The sequence below is a fragment of the Acipenser ruthenus genome, chromosome 7 (assembly GCF_902713425.1).
Source record: "Acipenser ruthenus chromosome 7, fAciRut3.2 maternal haplotype, whole genome shotgun sequence".
NCBI classification, from domain to species: domain Eukaryota; kingdom Metazoa; phylum Chordata; class Actinopteri; order Acipenseriformes; family Acipenseridae; genus Acipenser; species Acipenser ruthenus.
This window is the reverse complement of record NC_081195.1, coordinates 48603113-48623657: the sequence shown is the minus strand read 5'-3', so window position 1 is coordinate 48623657 and position 20545 is coordinate 48603113. Positions and strand designations below refer to the sequence as shown.

The 20545-nt window shown below is 35.1% G+C and overlaps 1 protein-coding gene across 3 annotated transcripts in view; it reads left to right on the top strand.

The window, feature by feature from the left end:
* The window catches only part of LOC117415827 (copine-8-like), a 110334-nt gene that overhangs the window by 52971 nt on the left and 36818 nt on the right, over nucleotides 1-20545 (top strand). For all 3 annotated transcript variants that reach the window (XM_034026673.3, XM_059027186.1, XM_059027185.1), the window contains 5 exons: nucleotides 14418-14481; nucleotides 17509-17612; nucleotides 19238-19342; nucleotides 20049-20090; nucleotides 20420-20495. In XM_034026673.3, the coding sequence (XP_033882564.2) occupies nucleotides 14418-14481; nucleotides 17509-17612; nucleotides 19238-19342; nucleotides 20049-20090; nucleotides 20420-20495 (391 nt within the window). The remainder of the gene's footprint in view (nucleotides 1-14417; nucleotides 14482-17508; nucleotides 17613-19237; nucleotides 19343-20048; nucleotides 20091-20419; nucleotides 20496-20545) is intronic.

Below are 20545 nucleotides of genomic sequence, written 5' to 3'. Positions count from 1 at the left end.
CAGTGTCTAAAATGTACATAGTCAAAGCTCTTATCCTAAATAGATGTTAGGTTATGATAATAGTAACATTTAAGTAACTTAATATTTATAGTTAATTTTTGTCTGGAAATTTTCTAACCAAATCAAATGTCTATAAACAGAAAGATAACAACTTTGAGCTTGATTTGTTTCAAGATTTAAGATTTTAGCATAATCTCCATTTAATTATTTGGAAGATGGGGTTAGAACAATTGTAAAACTATAAATTAATTCATGTTCTCATAAGTCATTAAACTTTATTATGATTTTTAATTGCATTTTCTTTGCAAAAAAGTTGCACATTATAATGTCTGTTTAAATATTGCATTTAAAGAAGCAGTTAAGTGGTACTCTAGAGGAATTATTACCACACAGTTAAAAGAGTTTTTGTGTTAGTTAACACATTCCAGGTCAAAAAGGCCTTTGTCACATAGAAGACTGTGTCTGGGATAAAAGCCAAATGAATTAATTAGATTTCTTACTGGTAATTGGAAAACTAAGGCATATGTTGCTTTGCCTTATTAGTTGTATAACATGTTTGGCAAGGCTTTAGATTCATTCTTTATACTTAGGGCTTAAAGTTTTTCAGGTTTTTTTTGCTTAGCAACAGGCTTAATGACCATGAACCCAAACAAACCAACAACGTGGCGTCGCCAGTTAGCTTTTATGGCATTGCGGTTTTATTCAGTGATGAACCAGAAAAAGTTATTGTAAATATACTGTACAGTTATGCTTCTACTAGCAGGGCTTCCCAACCCTGGTCCTGGGGACCCCATGCGTCCTCTGGTTTTCATTCCAACTGAGCTCTCAATTACTTGACTAACACTTAGTTGAACTAATAATTTGCTTTATTAGACCTTTTTACTCTGAAACAGTTGCGGATAGTTAGCTATAACATTTAAGTAACTTGAACTCTGCAACTTTTTAGGAGCTGAGAACAATTAAAAAGGTCTAATTAAGCACATTCTTAGTTCAATTAAGCATCTAGTTAAGTAATTGAGAGCTCAGTTGGAATGGGAACCAGAAGACACATGGGGTCCCCAGGACCAGAGTTGGGAAGCCCTGTACTAAAAGCATATTAAAGTTTTTATTGTGTACAATGACTGTCTAATTATTATTATTATTATTATTATTATTATTATTATTATTATTATTATTATTATTATTATTATTATTATAATTATTATAAATATCAAACCTTAAAATCAGAATACCATGATGATTGATTAATCTGAGGAAAAAATATAAATAACTTCTTGTATGATTAATTACTACAGTAGGCTATAGTCATATGATGAGGTGGGCAGAGAAGAACATTAACTGTAGTGTGATAGATACGTGGGCGGTAATGGGCATAAAATTAAATCTGTTCCTTCTCACAGTTCTCGGATTCAAAATGCATTCCTAATGTGGACATCCTCACTTCAGCATAATAAGTTAACCTTTGTATATGTATTAGTGAAATATACATGCAATTATTATAGAAACTGAAAATGGATGCTTTTGAGTGGTGTTTATTTTTAATAACTGAAAATAACCGATTTTGCCAAATAATAATACACAATATAAAAAATAATAACCAAAAAATCCAAGCCCTAATTATACTGTATGCATTAATATTCATCCTTTGAGGACCTTTACGTTTAATTAGATCCCTATGGCCCCAGCAAACCCATTGTGACCAGAGCCACTCTGTAAACTCATCACCTTTTGTTTAAAAAAAAATAAAATAAAAATGTCAGTGTTATGCATTTTAATAACCAAAGTGAATTTAACTATTTCTAAATTTCTATAGTTAACAATGCCAGCCTGGCAGAGATTAGTTTTCATGCCCTCTTGATACAAAAGAAAGACATCTGAAACCAACTGTATTTGGATAACCCAGTGTGTATGTGGCTAGAGGTCCATTACTAGATACTGTAAATCTAGTTTAGACCGTTGATATACTGAATGTGTTATCGTTATCGTACAAAACTGGTTTAAGTCCTAACGAAGAGTATAATGGATCTCCTTTATAGAGTATACCTGTTGGCAGAAAGCAGCACCACTAAAGCATATGTTTAAAACAGGTTATTACATCTACTGTACAGTAATTAATAATCAATAGACCTCAGGGATGCAATGTTCATGGTCACTGGCTCCACTCATCTTAGGAGATCTGTACAGAGACTTTGGAATTTTGCTAAATGCAATTGCTCTCTCTTGGCCTGTGCAAGTTTTGGCTGGACAGAACTCTAATATGATGATTATTTTAGAACTCACTGTAATCCATACTACAGTTACATGCATGATTTAGCAATTACTATGTTTATACTAAATGCACTACCGGTATATATAATATTTCTTAATATATTATAAGAAATATTCTATATACCGGTGTATATGTGTGTGTATATATATATATATATATAATATATAATTCTTGTTATGGGTTAGCGATAAACTGTATAGGGAATGTGAGATCTCTGACTGTATAATGCCTTAAGCTGAAGACTGTATCTGTGTTAACTTCTGGGTTTACTCTGAGAGGCGCATGCAAGATAATCAAGCTTTCAGTTGTTACGGTACACTTGCCTTAATGCGCCTTATTTGTTTGATTTCGCCTTTTAAACAAAATGAACAAAACAAATATTTGCAAAGTGATTTTGGGTAACTTTGCTAATTGAAATGTTGTTGTTGTTGTTGTTATAATTTACCTCTTCAAACACTATCCTGTATTTGTACAGTAATTTCTGGTTTCCTGCTTTTAGAGTAATTTTCCTTATCTTCTTATTTTACGCTGCAGCTGTAATGGACCCTATTCACAAAGCTTTACCTCCAGGGATATTTATAGAACAGTTTCATGAATATCAAAATTGATTTTAGTTATGAAAACGTATTTGTAAAATAGACTTAAAAATCTCATGCTCTTTGAATAGGGACCAAAAATTAAATAAATCAAACATGCTTCAGTGATAACCTTTACATGTAAGAAAGCCATTTGAACTACTACAGCAGTAACCTTATTTCTTGGAAGCAAAAATTCAGGAGATTAAATGTTGACATTGACAGACGTGTTACTGTCCACACCTTGATTTCCTCTTCTTGCTAAATTACTTAATTACTTTTATGAAAATGCACTTAATAAATGCAGTTTAACTCTGCTACACTCTTATAATACATCTACCTTTTACTTTTACAAGTTTACTATAATAAATATAATTGAATCACAATTATAATATAAAATATGTACTGTTGCTCTGGATGTTTGACAGGAATTTATTCTTATCAGTAATTTTGGGAAATAATCTGAAAAAATGGTTGTGATCCAGGGTTACACATCAATAGAACAGCTAATCGAAATCTGACAGCAATTTTCACACTCCTAAAACACTCAATATTTTGACACATCCCAGTCAGTTGCAAAATAATATTAAAATTTAAGAAACACTTTTACTGTCATGATTTTGACACTTCCCTGTCAGTATCAAAATAATATTAAAATTTAAGAAACACTTTTACTGTCATAATGGTGACACAACTATTTTTATTTATTTTTTAATATGGTGAAATTAAAATTATAATAGTAATAAAATGTCAGATGTGCAGAAAGAATACTTAAGCATTTTTAAATAAAACAAAAGGTAAGATGATGTCACTTAGTAGTTTTCATACCCTGTCAGTTAAGCCTGTAACACTTCACTTCTATCTTCAAAAGAGGGTGTCAGTTGAGAACCGTAGCAATAATGATTGTTGGGTCTAAGCAGCAGAATGGAGACAATTGTTGTTGAGGAGGGATTAAATATAGGATCTACTGGAGGTGGAGGTGAAATAGTTTTATTTTCTTCAACTTATTTTTATTTACATCCTTTGTAGTCCCTCCACCAGATTAAAAAATGTGATAAAGCATGTAAAAAACATGGGAAGACATTGAGACTAAGGCACGGTACCAGAATGCAAATACCACTGTATATCCCCTAAGCTTAAGGGACAATACTAACCACATGACTGGGAAACTGATACAGACAAGTCAGGAACTGAGGTGTGCAGAATTGTAAGACCTGCAAGCTAATGGACATATAACTATTTTACAACAAAGCCTCTGGTGAGATCCTGTTCAGTTCTAAGACCCTTCTGGCTAAGGTTCATTCTTTTTGACTTTCACAAATAAATGAAGAATGTGTCTGTGACAGGACGGCTAAGTGGTGGCGTACCCAGACCAGGAAGTTGATACATAGACACAGACAGGTACTGCAAGTGGAAAGTGCTGGCGGGCGTATTTGTTGAAACAAAAAGGACTTTCAAACAAATACAGTTCACTGAGCAAAATAAAGTTTTATAAAAACAGTCTCATAACACAAAAAACAAATACCTTAACCCAAACAAGCACCGTGCTGGTTTTTCCAGCACGCTTAGCAATTGTTTACTTTTCTTCTTTTTACTTTTGTTTTCGTTTCAAATTTCGCTTTCTCCTCCACTCTCTCTGTCATTCTCCTTTCAACAACCCATCCCAATCAGCAAATGCTGCAGGTTTTTATCTGCGTAACCATTTCCAAATTAACACTTAATCCATTTGGAGATGTTCGCATTCTGCACGAGATTAGAGGGATGGGGCTATAACCCTATCTACGCTGCCAAACAAAACAAACAAAAACATTGCGTTTTAAATAAACACAAAATGATGTGTTTGATTCATGTCTTTTTTGCATCATAATAATACAACGTTAATAACAATAAACCATTACTTTTAAATCCTAATTCATTCATTTTAAATCAGAATTCAGTTCATCAGCCAGCTTTGCCCTGCCCCTGTGATTACACACAGGGCTTGTTTACCCTTCCGCAGTGTCATTGCTGTCATAGCTAATCACATGCTGCCATTTGCAATAACAATGACACTTTGCTCTAAAGTTTGTTTAAGTTATACAAATGTAACATTTCTAAATATCTAATGTATTAAAAGTAGTGTTCAATGTCCGGGTGGTACTGTATACTGCACTGTACTATTTACAGGAAATAAATACCAACAAGAAAAGGTGTACATTTTACAAAAATAATCTTTTCATGAAACCATTTCAGTCTATATCAAGTCATATCCTTCATCTCCCCTTGGAGTCTTTTATGATGCTGGCTTATAACCTGCTTTCAGTTATGCTAATTGTCAGCAGAATGTATTTTCTGCATTGCATTGATACTGTATAATTGAGGCTAGGATAGCAGTATTTATATAACACAAAACTCTTTTCTGAATCAATCTTATAGTCTGGCAGCATATTATTTGTGAAAATAGTTTTCTGGGTTTGATTGCTTGCAGCAGGGGTTCTTTCTTTGGCAATGAAGGTAGCAGTGGGAGTCTGAATATTGCACAGCCAAGAATAGATCTTAGCAAAGTGCAGTGGATATGTAATAGAATAATGTAATAGAGGAATGTAAATCTAATGAGGTTTAGAGACAAAATAATGAGCTACAATGTGACTATCATGTTACTGAATTTCCTGTAGCAGATGACAATAACTATCCTTAGATTTAGGGAAATTGACAGTATTTGAATCACTGCTCTGTTATGCATATGGATTTAGTTTCTCTTTCCTATCCAACTGTTCCAGAGTTTTACCAACAATATATACATAAAATTAATTTTCTTTTTTTTTGTATTTCTTTTTCATTATGTTACCTCTAATGTTCTCTCCAATTTAGAATGGCCAATTACGTTCTGTCACTGTAGCAATTCCCCACACAGCTCAGGAGAAGTGAAGGTTCAGTGGGCGTCCTCCGATCCCACGACCAAGCCAGCTTCCTCTTTATATACATAGGAACTCGAGAGGGGATTTCAGCGAGATACCGGCCTCTGGAAGACGAAGGCCAGCTCTGCAGGTGTCCGCTTGAGCTTACCAGGCGCCTGGCCAGCAGGGTCTGCTGTAGCACGATGAGGAGAAAGTCCTTGTTGGTTTTTCCTCCCTTACTCGCAGGAGCACCAGAGCCAGTCGCTCCCTCTAGAATCCAGAGTAAAGACTGTCAACATTGCACCGCTAGGGCTTTCCCTGCTTTTACTTGACCAATTAAATTATTATTTTTTATTTAACTTTGATAAATTCCCTTAAAATTTTAAATAAAACAAAAAATTGAACTTGGAAATAGCATACACCCTTGGAAAATGCACTTATATGCCATAACTTGATAGTGGCAAGAAACAACTTGTCAGACTGTTTTAAGGGTCTTCAAACAAGCCTTTGAGACATCTATTGTGACAATTAATTCATAAACTATATATAAAAAAAGAATTACATTTTATTAAAAAACAGCTATCTGAACAACACAAATGTGCATTTTCTTGGAACTTTGTGTGTGAGTGAACATCCAACATATTGCAAAGCTCCTAGTAAACCCCTCAAACAGGGGTGATAAATCATCATCAAATACAATATATATATATATATATATATATATATATATATATATATATATATATATATATATATATATATATTGTAGCGATCTCGGTTCCCGCAGGCAGGCACATCACACAGGGCGAGGCAATCCACACACAGGCGGAGGGCAGGCGCGAACCTGGGACCTCTCGCACTGAAGCATAGCACCGATACCGCTGTACAAAAGAGCCGGCTCCCTTGCAAGGAGCGTATATCGAGCTTATGTCTTTGTGTGCGATTACGTCACCTACCAACCCTTCTGCTGCCTCCCTGTGCATGTTACAATGAATGAATTCAGTGGGATACACTGGAACAGGGAACGGCACTCCGGGGTACGCTAAAGCATGACTAAGGCTGAGAAGTGAAAAACTTAAATTAATAGTAAGGGAATCCTCTAAAACATGTCAACCTCAACGTAGCCAGGGGCCGCTGTGGCGGCCTACAAAATGGCTTGTGGGTCGCCACTACAAAACTGAACAATTTTTAACGCAATCATCAGGTTGTAATACCTACACAATACCAACAAATTTACAGAAACACTTTGGGCAAAGCATGGAGTTCAATTATATTGAATTTATTAAAAATAAAACAAAACGCTGCTATCGCCTTTTCAGCCAACAATATAAAACCACACAGAATTCAAACAGTGCTTAACACTAATCTGTGCAACAGCAAAGATAAATAACTATTTAAATGGGTTTTATTTACATTTATGAGCTGCCTATCACTTTCTCAAAAAAAACAAAAATCCAATGAAAAATAAGTGCGCAAATAGTATTTTATAGGTACGTGGATTTCCCACCAAAAGCAGCCATAACACATAAATGCAAGTTTAAACTCTTCCCTAACTGTAAATAAGTAAATAAATACATTCATACAGACGTAAATCAAAACAGTATGTACTTCGTCTCTCACGTGCCTTGGAACTGTTGCCTAGCAACCACTGACAGACTGCGAGATTACTGTGAGAAATCACTCCAGCATCAACAACACAGAAGCTGGCTGCACAAGTGCCACAGTTTTATTGTGAGGCGGCGGATCTAATTAATGTTTTATTAAAATGTAATACATTGATAAAGAAACTCAGAGGGGCCGCCACCAAACCTCAAATGGCCCGCCATTTGCCCAGGGGCTGCCAGTTGCCACCCCCTGCTCTAAAAGCAGCGCTTTTATCTAATACAATTTTATTTTTGTAGAGAATAAGAGATTTGCTTACTATGTTTTGTTCTTTAATTGACCAGGTAGACTTTTTTTTTGGGGGGGGGGGGCAAAAATATACATTGGATATATTACGTTACAGCATTTATATTACAGTAATACTAAGAAAGAGAACATGTATACCTAATTCCTTTATGGAGTTACCATTCATTTAATAAACCAAAAAACAGTTTTTATCTTAACAGACCATTTATCTATGCCCTTTGTGTTAAATCATACAGTATATAAGTACAGCAGACCCCACAGAGAGCCAGCCACTTGCAAACTGTCAGTACTGTAGTCTATATTGTCTTGTTTTAAAACAGAATTCATATTTCTTCAGTCTGTCCCCTGTTGCATCTAAAACACTGTCATAAAAGAGTTCAGTATGAATACGTTGATTGTGGTACCATTAAAAATAATAGAGCAATTGAGATTTGAAAGAAGCAACAGTACATGCAAAACAAATTCATGTTAAGAGATGTTAAGTATTTTCTCTATTATACTTGAATGAAGTGTGGAAATTGACACAGGCAGCTATAAATAGCTGGTACTATCATTAGCTGTCTTTCTACAATAAATTCTTAGTGAAGGAGAATATGATCATTACCAGTAATCATAGTCAACAGGTGAAGTGGTTACATGATTTGTTGAAAGTGAAATTATAGAACAAAAAAAGCAGTCATTCAAGAAATATTAAATGCGGCATCATTTTCAGAAACTGTATCAGAAAAGAAGGATTTAAAGATTACACATGATTGATTCTCTTGTAGAAAGCAATGCACATGTGCTATTCATTTACTCTCAAAATTGGTGTAAATGCTCCGGTAAACATAAATAGTAATCACAATAATCATACTTTGACGGTTTTTATTTTATATATTACCGCGGCTGCACTTTATTAACAGCAATAGCGGCTGGTTGAATATGTTTTTGGTGTTTGAAATGAATACATTTCTTACTTGCAAAAGAAAAATAAAGGAAGAAAACACAGAAAGTGCAAAGCGACAGAAAGTTGTACAGAGTCCCTTTGGATAATTGTTATGCTGGCATTAATAAGAAATGTTTATCATTGCTAGTTATTATAGTTTTATCTTGAAGTTAATGTTGTTGATACTGTAAACAATTTAAATGGCACACATAATTATGCTGAGGTGGGAAGTAAATGGTAACATACACATTTACAGTGCAGACTATTTTGTATTATTTACAATGACTGCTGTATATAAAGCAAATATGAGTGTTTCCAAAAAGACATGTAATTCAGTTTTAAGAATGAAGCCTATTGTTTGGTATTCTGTCTTAAACCAGCAGTTTGTCAGTTCCAGGCTGCTGTGAAAAATGATATATTAAATAAACAGGAAGAAATGTGTTAAATCAGATTATTCTACCTTTTATTGCAACTGTGGTACCATTCAGTGAGCGAAAATTGTAAAGGGTACTTTAGCTGAAACCTCCCAAAAGAAGGGGTGCAGTTTCAGAAGGGTTTAAAGCCCCGGCCTTACAGGGTTATGTTTCACTCCAACACTTTCCAATACTCATTCTGCTTTAGGATTGGCATTGTTTCCCAGTTTTATGTTGCTATTCAATCAAATTTCTACAGTAGAAATAGAAACCCTTCTGTAAAAACTAATTTTAACATCCTATAAGCCATTTATTTAAAATACTTAGGGGTACTAAAATGAAAGACAAAACAGAATGCATTGTATAGATGACGTTTACATTTAACAAAAACAGTGCTATTTTGATTCTTGCACCCGTATAGACGTTATACTTCGGGCACCCTCTGCTGCAGCAAACCACAAATCAATTCCTGCTATTTATTTGAACAATGTCGCCCGACTCATGCAATAGAGATCTGGCTAAGAAGATGCAACAAATATTTAAATTAGTGTATTGCGGCTCTTTTCATTAACATATTTTCTCTGAGTACATACGGCAAAATGCATACTTTGCTAAGTGTTGCAACGAAAATGCAAATCGCGGTATGTTTGCGCTATGACTGGCACGTCTTAGTACACCTACCCCTCTATACTCTGGAAAGTGAGATTAAATATTGCCATAGAACAGGGAATATATATATACAGTAAATATAATAACTGTAAAAATGTGTTATAATTCTGAAAGTGTTCCAATAAAAATAATTAAACCACTACGTTAACCAATGGATTATTTTCTTATTTTTTTTACTTATATTTTGTGCTGTTGCTTAATCAATCCTTTTTGTTTATTTCTGTAACAAATTTCAGACATTTTCAAAGTGCACTTTTTTTATCAGCATTTAATTTAGTGAGCTTGAATCATGACTCAGATATGGTAAATTCTAGGCTCATTACAGAGGAGTTATTTTTCATTTACATCTTTATATTAATGTTATAACATTTACTTGGTAGGATTTCATCCATATTTCATAAGTAGATATGTTAATAAATGGGTTCCTAAGCAGCACAGGTGTATAATGCCAGTGCCCTGTATGGCTACAGCTTGTTTCATAATAAACAGAACATTAATTAGACTTGTCAGCTCATAAGCTCATTGATTTCCTTTGGATTTTAGCGACGACATGTTTAAGGCATTTTCCATGTATTGTAAATGACAGTGCCAAATAGGCAGAACCACAGACTCATATCTGGGGATGTCATATTTTATTAACATTTCTGCAAAAGCCTAACCAGGAACCTGATATTTTATGCTTATAGAATAATAATTTCTATCCTTTCAGATATGCATGACAGAATGTGAGCATTCTGAGGTAGCCATCTTAAAATGACAAATGCACATTGAAATGTTTATAGATAGCTGTTTTTATATGGTATGCGATAGTATTTTATATTACCTTAATACAGGTTTTTATTAATGTAATATTACCTTAAGCAAGATGCACAACTCCAGTTTAAGAGTCATTCCACATAGGTCAGTTTATCAGGAATTACATGGTTATCTGACTAAGATAAGAGCGGTTTGATCAGTTCATTTAGGTAATTATTGTAAGCGTATGACTGGAATAAATATGTAGACTAGGATGGCTGTCACTGTGCACCCTTGCCTCAAAGGTTAGTTACTGAAGATGTATTTCAGGAATAACATTCACTGGGATCATCATGACAAATTGCATATAGATGTACCAGTGAATCAAACTGATTTATTGTTATTTAGCTAGGTAACAGACTTTTTCAGTTAGACTAGCTTAATTATATGTGATAGTCTTATTTGAAAGACTTAATTACTGGAGGTACTCAGAAATCTCATTACAAATCAATGGTGCCTGATTAGGTGTTTCAACGGAAATCCTATGTCAGCATCGGAATGCTTTTGCGTGATAACGTATTGTTGACAGACAAGAACAGATACATAATATCACTCTTCATTATTAAGGAATGCAGCTTCCTCAGCATCTCATTTGAGTTTAATTATTTAAGATACAGACATCATATTTTCAATTTCTATGGAATATCTGTCAAAAACTTTTCACTTTGAGCAGTAACCAAAAATGACATTGATTTTAAACTTTAACTCTGTATCAGAAGCTGTTAATGTGACATACACATTTTACTTTACATTTACCAACCGTTTATTCACTTTATGCCCCTGGGCTGCTCTACAAAAACACTAACATCTAGTTTCCACATTGATTTTTTTTCTTCTTCTGTGTAATTGGATTTTGTATCTCTGAAGATTAAAGTAAATTATTATAAAAATGCTAATGTCCTTTGACTCAGAAATACAATTTTTAGACATATATTATTATTATTATTATTATTATTATTATTATTATTATTATTATTATTATTATTATTATTTATTTCTTAGCAGACACCCTTATCCAGGGCGACTTACAATCGTAAGCAAATACATTTCAAGTGTTACAATACAAGTAATACAATAAGAGCAAGAAATACAATAACTTTTGTTCAAGCAAAGTACAAGTGTGACAAAACACAATTCAATAATACAGCAGATAATAGTGATAGTTACATCAGGATATGATTAAATAGTGATAGTTACATCAGGATATGATTAAATACAAAATACTACAGGTTAAACACTTGGCAGATTACAGTATTCTGAAGTACAGGATTAAATGCAGTAAAATAGGGGGCAGATAAGAGCAAAATAAAGCACATTTACATGAAGGGTGATAGTGTCCCAGGATACAAACAGAGGAGTTCTACAGGTGCTGTTTGAAGAGGTGAGTCTTAAGGAGGCGCCGGAATGTGGTCAGGGACTGGGCAGTCCTGACATCTGTAGGAAGGTCATTCCACCACTGCGGAGCAAGGGTGGAGAAGGAGCGGGCTCTGGAGGCAGGGGAGCGTAGCGGAGGTAGAGCCAGTCTTCTAGTGCAGGCGGAGTGGAGAGGTCGAGTGGGGGTGTAGGGAGAGATGAGGGTCTGGAGGTAGCTGGGTGCAGTCTGGTCAAGGCATCTGTAAGCTAGTACAAGAGTCTTGAACTGGATGCGAGCGGTGATCGGGAGCCAGTGGAGTGAGCAGAGTAGTGGAGTAGTGTGGGCGAAGCGAGGCAGGGAGAACACCAGGCGGGCAGCAGAGCTCTGGATGAGATGGAGCGGACAGGTGGCGGACGCAGGGAGGCCAGACAGGAGGGAATTGTAGTAGTCTAGTCTATTATAAACTAATATATTTATTCCATTGAAGCTGTACAGTTCTTAGAAAAAAAAATCTGTACTGTTCATGACTATTTGGGTTGTCATGGAGATCCAGGTCCTTACTTTTCAGCTTTCATTATCTGGGTCATTTAGTTATATTGGAAAGTGTCTCTGTCTATACAAGACTACACTATATTTGGCTTCTTCTGTTCCTCTGGGTGTATTCCTGTTGGAATTCAGTACAGTGCTCTATGTTTTCATAAGTTAAGTTTTAACAAGCAACACAATCAAAATGTTACTCCAGGAGCCTCAATTATGTTGTGCGCAGTACCGTACAGTACAACCCTATTTTTATAATGGCCACTTCATAAGATTTTTCAGACTGGTCACTTTAGACATGTGGTTTGACTGGAAATCAAAATGCTTAAATGCTGTTGATTCTATTTTGATCAACAATATTTGATTTAAATAAGATCATTTTAATTCTGATGTCAATTTACAAAGTATCCTAACATCAGCATACTCTACATCAGGGGTGGCCAACCCTGTTCCTGGAGAGCTGCAGGGTCTTCTGGTTTTCATGAGTTCTCAATTACTTAATTGAACCAATTACAAATATTTTCTCAGGTCTTTAGCCATTGATGGTTTAATGATACCCAGAAAACATGTAGGATTGTGGCTTTCCAAGACCAGGGTTGGAAATGTATTTTATTTAAGCACAATTGCTTTCATTTTTTTGTATCTGTTCTTGCTACAGTACCATAGCCATGTCACTGACTACACCATTTTGCCATCTGAATGTTATATTGCAACATGTTTCACAATAAATGTCCGTCGATCATTATTGTGAAACTTTTAACCAGTAGCATTGTAATTCAAAATTACAAGCAAAACAATGTAGCGCTAATTAGAGTTTAGAATGTTTTTTTGTTTTTTTTACAGCATAACCTGTAATTTGGACACTCCAGTAAAAGGCTGCTACAGGGGAAAAAATGACAAATAGAAAATACACTGATTTTATGTGTGTGTGAAAAGAAAAGCAGCAGAATTCCTGATCTGATTAAAGGGTGGTGCAGAGATGTTTACTAGGGTGTCTTTGCCCTGACAACTTGTTGTCTGCAGTCCATTCAGCCTGTTATCACTCTAGCTCTGTGGTTCTGCACCTTTTTCTCATACTATCACCTTTGAGATTGACATTTAATACCAACCCTACACATTTAAACATACTGTAGACAATAATAGTTACTGTAGAAGTAAAATCCTTCAGCCTTGCATCGGCCTGTGTTTGAGTTTGGCTTAGATCACATCTCCACATTGAGCACTAATCACAAAAAATTTATTTAGTGCATGAAACAATGAACTTACTGCTGTGATTTCCCTGGATTCTGGCCCAGAATCATCTGTCTGCCATAAAAGGAGGAGGCATTTATTTAGATTGCCTTGTCTGTACGCATTTTATATTTATGTTTCTGATTTAATTACCCAATTCCACCCCAACATTTTCCTAGTGGAGAAGAAACCACTTGCTTGTGAATTCAAAATTGATTGTAATTTGATGTCTCAATTTATCACTGTCATTGTGGTATGGAGCACATTTGCCTAGCACCACTGTCACTTACTCAAATATGACATAGTAATACTGACAATACCCAGGTGACCATGTGGAAAGTGATTAACTGTGGAACCACTGGTGTGTAGACTTCAAAACCTTGAGTTTACAAGGCATTAGAGAGTGTTACATTAAGTCTATTGGTTAGTAAGGACCAGCCCAAATACCAGACTGTATATGGGTATTTAGTACCATGAAAGCTTCAAAACAAGAGTTCATGTATAATAATGACTACTGGGACCAGGTTTTATATGTAATCTCTGAAATAAATTAAACACGGTCTACTGTACTGAAGATGAGTTCTCTGCTTTGTGAGGATAATTTGGTAGGGGTACAGATGGGTTTACTACAGGGTTTGATATGTACTGGTATCTACTCTAATGCAGTGCTGTATTATACCATTTTTTCATATTATTAGAATTGAAGAATAATTAAATATTCAGATTAGTATCAAAAGAATATAAAACCTTGAAAAATCCATGTTTGTCCCAGTGGGATAGATACTGTTTGGTTTATTTAACATGGAAAATAAATGTTTTTTTGTTTCTCTGCTAATAAATACAATTCTTTCTTTTTTTTTTAACAGGGGAATCCCAGGAAAAAAATGTGGAACAATTATTGTAAAAGCAGATGAGCTGAACAACTGCAGAGTAAGTTATACAGGAATATGTGTCAGCAGGAGCACCAAAGCAGACATGCATTGCTTTCTTCACCATGATATGTTGTTGAGTTAAAGTGGTTGTGGGTAACACAATAATTATATACATCTTGCCTTAATGCTTTTTCATTCACTACTGTAGGTATGAAATGTACAATTTTGAAAGAAACACACGTTAAAGCAAATACTTATTTTCATTTTAAAACATTACATTTGGTACTACACTTCAGAAAGTTGCTTGCTTTCCAGGAAGTCTGTTACTGCTTTACTTCCTAGGTAATTTCACCCCAGCAGTCGCTTCAGGGTCAAAGCATCTTACTGGCTGCAAGCACGCCAGTCATTCGGGAAGCAGCACAACCATAGTTGGTATAATCGGAGACAGTGTGGTCCAGTGGTGAAAGTCCAGGGCTTGTAACCAGAAGGTCACCGGTTCAAATCCCACCTCTGCCACCGATTGATTCACTGTGTGACCCTGAGCAAGTCACTTAACCTCCTTGTGCTTCCTGCTGATGAGATGTTAAGTGAATGTCTTATTTTAAGTGACTCTGCATATAATGCACAGTTCACAGCCTACCTCTGTAAAGCGCTTTGTGATGGTGGTCCACTATGAAAGGCGCTATATAAAAATAAAGATATTATATTATTATTATTATTATTATTATTATTATTATTATTATTATTATTATTATTATTATTATTATTATTATTATTATTAATAATCCTTTTTCCTTATTCCCTATCCAGTAAGGAAAAATAAAATAACGCTACCATTCCCTTATTCCTTATTCAAACCAAATAGGATAAAACGAAATAAAAAAAAAAAAATGATGTCCTTATTCAAGCTGAATGGAGAAATAGTGTTTTCTTGCATATTACACACATCCACGTTCCAATATGATTATGGTGTGTGCAGTCAGAAGAAAATTGTATCCCTACCTGCATTCAATTTGAAATGCTGCATTGTTCCACAACTAGCTTAATGTCATTCAGTATCTCCTCAGAAAACAAGCCTTGTTATTTGTGACCTGCCTGGCCGTATATCATATCAAAATGTCTTTATCATGAAAAAAAAGAGATGTGTACATTTCAAAGAAATCCACCCATTTCCCCTGCTTCTCCATTCCACACTCATTGAAGTGAGACACATTTACAGCCTTTGATGTAGTAATGTATGCTACTAACATGTTTTGAGAAAGTAATTACCTACAGTGGGCCAACTAATATTACGTAATTCAATCAAATGTATGTTATCCTTTATTTTGTGCATATTTATTCATTGTGTCATTGTTGGTTTTATTAATTGCTTGTTGTTATTTGTTTATTGAAAAAAAATGTAATACTTCAGCCTATACAAATATGCAGCAGAAGAAAGCCCAGAATCATTGACTAAACCATAGATACAATAAAAATGACATTTTTATTGTATCTATAAATGTGGCCTAAATCAAATATGAAACTTTAAATCACATTTGTAACGGTTCATGCTTCTAGTATGCTTTCTCACTTACTTGCAGATGTTAAAGCGTTAGGCTTGGTTGATAAGCAGTATACTAATCAAAACACTGAAGTATTCCTGTCAAGCATACACCATTTTGTGGAGGCTAGTTTTAGAAATTCAAACATAGCACTTTTTTTTTTTTTTAGTCGTTGCCAATTATTTTTATTATTTTCTCCCAATTTGATATGTCCAATTATTTTTAGGCTCAGCTCACCGCTACCACCCCTGCGCTGACTCGGGAGGGCGAAGACGAACACACGCTGTCCTCTGAAGCGTGTGCCGTCAGCCGACCGCTTTTTTTTCACACTGCAGACTCATGATGCAGCCACCCAAGAGCTACAGCGTCGGAGGACAATGCAGCTCTCGGGCAGCTTACAGGCAAGCCCGCAGGCGCCCGGCTGCGGAATAGCCTGGACTCGAACTGGCGATGGCCAGGCTATAAGGCACATCCTGCACTCGACACGGAGCGTTTTTACTGGATGCGCCACTCAGGAGCCCCCGACTTTTTTATTTTTTATTGTCGAGGGATTGAAACCTACTTTCACAAATGCTTGCCTTGTTGTGAAAAATGCATTAATGCAGAGCCTGTTTTTTCTTCTCGGCTACAAATTGTTGAGACTACAGCATCTAATAATTCAAAGTCATAAAATGCATTAAGTAGTATTCAATTTACATGCCTTTCTTGAAGCACCAAACCATAAATAACTATACATAACACGTAAACAAATCTATAGTAGCATTATTTACCTTAGCAGAATAAAATTGGAATCTACAGTGTATTATTAAGTACTATGGTTAGTAATTTGAAAACCAGTTTTTATAAATAATTCCTGTCTGATTGATATTGATACTGAATGACATTGAAAGCCTATCCATAATTCATCTGTCTGTGAATATGCCTGCAATTTCATAGCTGACAGCTCCACGAGCAGCCCTCAAAATTGACTTCTTACAGTTTTTTGCTGCTTGAGTTTGTAAAAAGCTAATATTTATTTTAGGTGATATCCCTTTTAATTACCTCAGTAAGAATAGGTTAAATGGCTGAATAGCTGAAAAATCCTTCTTGGTTGATATAGCCTATCTGTATTATTTGTGGAAAAGGTTGGCCTGAGGTACAATATAAGCATAATGATACAACTCCTGTTTAAATTCAGTGAGTGACACTCGAATTATAACAGACCTAGACCATTGTACCATGACCCACGGATTAAGGAGACATTCATTTGAGAGCAGTGTCTCTGCTATCATGTTGTGTTAACACATCTGAGACAGCTGAAAGTACAAGGACAAGCATCACTGCTCACTTTTCTGTTCAATTGGTGAGGAAATCAATGAACCACATTTAAGGGCAATACTGTAGTGAGCTATTTCAGCCATTTTCTAACAAGCAAACGTGTATTAAGTTCCGAGGCATAATTATTAACCCAGATACAAACAAGTTGAGCTAAATGTAGATTACTTTTGCCATAACAGAATCACATTTTCATGTTAGCACGATCTTTTGCCTTTCCTTTCTTTTAGGAGGTAGTGATGATGCAGTTTTGCGGCAGTAAATTAGATAAGAAGGACTTCTTCGGGAAATCTGACCCCTTTTTGGTCTTCTACAGAAGCAATGAAGATGGAACGTAAGTGCAATGTAGATTATTATTTTTTTTTTCATTACTGGAAATGTTGATGAGAGCTGGTAGCTATCTGTCATTCCTGGGTAATGCCTTTTATTGAATTCCTCATGTCATATCGGCTTACAGAAATCACATTACTCTTGAGGGGTTTTCTAATATAGAGGGATTCTGGTTGCTAGGGCTAGCCATTCACTTCTGTGTAGAGCAATATGTTCAGATGTCATCCCCATGTCACTGAATAAGTTTGTACTACTCTGAGAAAACGTATGTAATATTGGTGATTCTGTCCACAGCTCTCTCTCTCTCTCTCTCTCTCTCTCTCTCTCTCTCTCTCTCTCTCTCTCTCTCTCTCTCTCTCTCTCTCTCTCTCTCTCTCTCTCTCTCTCTCTCTCTCTCTCTCTCTAATATCCCATCACACTTCTCTAGGTCTCGGCCTGCTGGTCATTATTTAATCAGAATTCACACCTTGCAGTTAAAAGTATACCCGTTTATAGATTTGACTTGTCAGGTGGGAAATTGACATCTTAGTGGCGGGCAAACTTTGTTTTGTAAATTCTGCTTTAATTTAACAACTTAGGAAATACTCAAGGAGTAGATTATTCTACTGGAAAATGTGCTTGTGAAAACAAATCAATGACCTTTCAATTGAGTACATTCTAGGGCATACGATTTTTAAATTGTATAATTTAATAAAATACTTATCCTCACGTGGGTCAAGCCATTATTTCACACTAAACAGCAAAATAATACTTTTATTACGATGATATATAATATATAAAAATCAGTATTACATCCAGGTGATATACTCTTGTTTCTTATTTTTGTCAGTGATATGCATTCAAAATAATTTATCACAAAAAGTGATTTCAACATATCACAAGCAAGTTATCATGACACTACTGCTTTATAATGTCTATAAATAATAACAACAACAACAAGATTTTTTATAGTATTTTTACAATATTTTTATAAGTCAACTTAATAGTTGTTAAAGCAGAAAAAAATAGTGTTGTCACATTCAAAATGGATAATTTCCACTAGGGTTATTAAACAACAAATGTTCCTTAATGTTTAAATGCCGACCTGAAAAACAGTAAATGCTGAATTGTAGATACTTTGTTTTTTATGTCCACCTTTTAAAGACATTCTATTTTCACCAGTTTCTATTTTCACCAGTGAATTATCAAATAAAATAAAAACATAACTAAGTAAAAACAAAAGACAAATTAAATGTCCCCTTCTTGTACGGGACAGAGCGATCTTTACAGAAATATTTCCGATCTTTAATGCCGCTGGTGTCTTTTTCGTTGAAAACATTTTAGAGAAATAATGCAGCTCTATGCAGTGTGTTCAATCATTTACCAGAAGCAAATGAAATAGGCTGCCAGGTTCGTAATGCAGTGTAACAGTTCGTGCCTCAATCTGGCAAACGTCTTTATTTGTAAGTGATAAAAAATATGTATATTTACACTCTTCTTTCACAAATGGGACATTTCACAGGGAAGTACATATTACACAGCAATGGGTACATTTCACGGAACTTGTGAAAAAAATACAGCCTTACTTATTCTGTTTCACTTTAATGTCTTGGTTGCGTACATCCTGATTTACATTTTTATTCTCTTAAGGTTTACCATCTGCCATAAAACAGAAGTAGTGAAGAACACACTGAATCCAGTATGGCAGGTATTTCGAATCCCAGTCCAAGCTCTCTGCAATGGGGACTTCGACAGGTATGTTAAGTTGTAGTGAGATCTTGTCTCTAGTAAGCCAGTTTTCTGCATAAAGTCATTACTGAGCTTCATGTGTTCTGTTACCATGGTAGAATTAATAACTGCAATGTAAATTTGCCTGACCTTTAAAGAGTAAGTAGCTTCATATTCTATTTTCATACTGTACATATGCAAACATTGGAGTGTTTTCTTACCTTTTTATGATATTTGCAATAATCTGAGTGGTTCTTCCTTAAATTACTCAAATACTGTGTTTTATTCACACATTAATATAGTAGATGTTAGGCACTTTGTAGAGGAAAAAAATTGAACTTGGTTAATTTGAACTGCTTTTATTATTTCAATACCCTGCCTTGGATTATATTCTCACCACTTAGAAACCAAAAGTGCAATGGCAACATCATTGCAGTTGAACTGCATTCATGTTTCCCACACATGTCTTTAAAGATCCTGGTACTTTTACAACTGGAAACTGACTTTGTCTTCTTGTATTATGATGCAAGAAAAATGGAAGAGCTAGTTTTGTAGTTAGAACTAAGAATGAAAGCCCCAGGACAAACTATTTTGTCTACGTACAGTGACATATAAAGAAATAGCATTGTTTTATACTGTAATTGAATTATATATTTACTTTACACAAAACTTTGACCTTGTAGCTTACAATTTTAAAACAGGTTACAAATAACAGTCCCATTTCTTTTCACAGAACAATCAAGATTGAGGTGTACGACTGGGACAGAGATGGAAGGTCAGCCATGCTTGGTTGTGCTTTTCTTTCAGGTTAAACTGTTTTAGTATCACAGGAGTGCAGTCTTTTATTTTGTAAAACAGCGCTGTTGTGAGAGTAGTGGGATGCTGTAATGGGTTTAAAACCCTGACCTTGCTGACAAGCTGTGGATTTGTATCTGGGATAAAATGTATGAAGTCTACAGGAGTCTGACTTTAGAAACAAAAGTTGTTCTGCAAGTTTAAGTAAGACTTTAGAATTAGAGTACTGTATTGAAATAGTTTGGCTTTACCTAAAGCTAATGTCTGAAATGTTGGTTGTAAATGTCTTACTTATATATTGTTTTGTAGCCATGATTTTATCGGAGAGTTTACTACAAGCTACAGAGAACTGTCAAGAGGTCAGTCACAGTTTAATGTGTATGAGGTGAGTAACAAGAATTTCAATGTAGCCCTGACGTATTTTTTAATACTGCT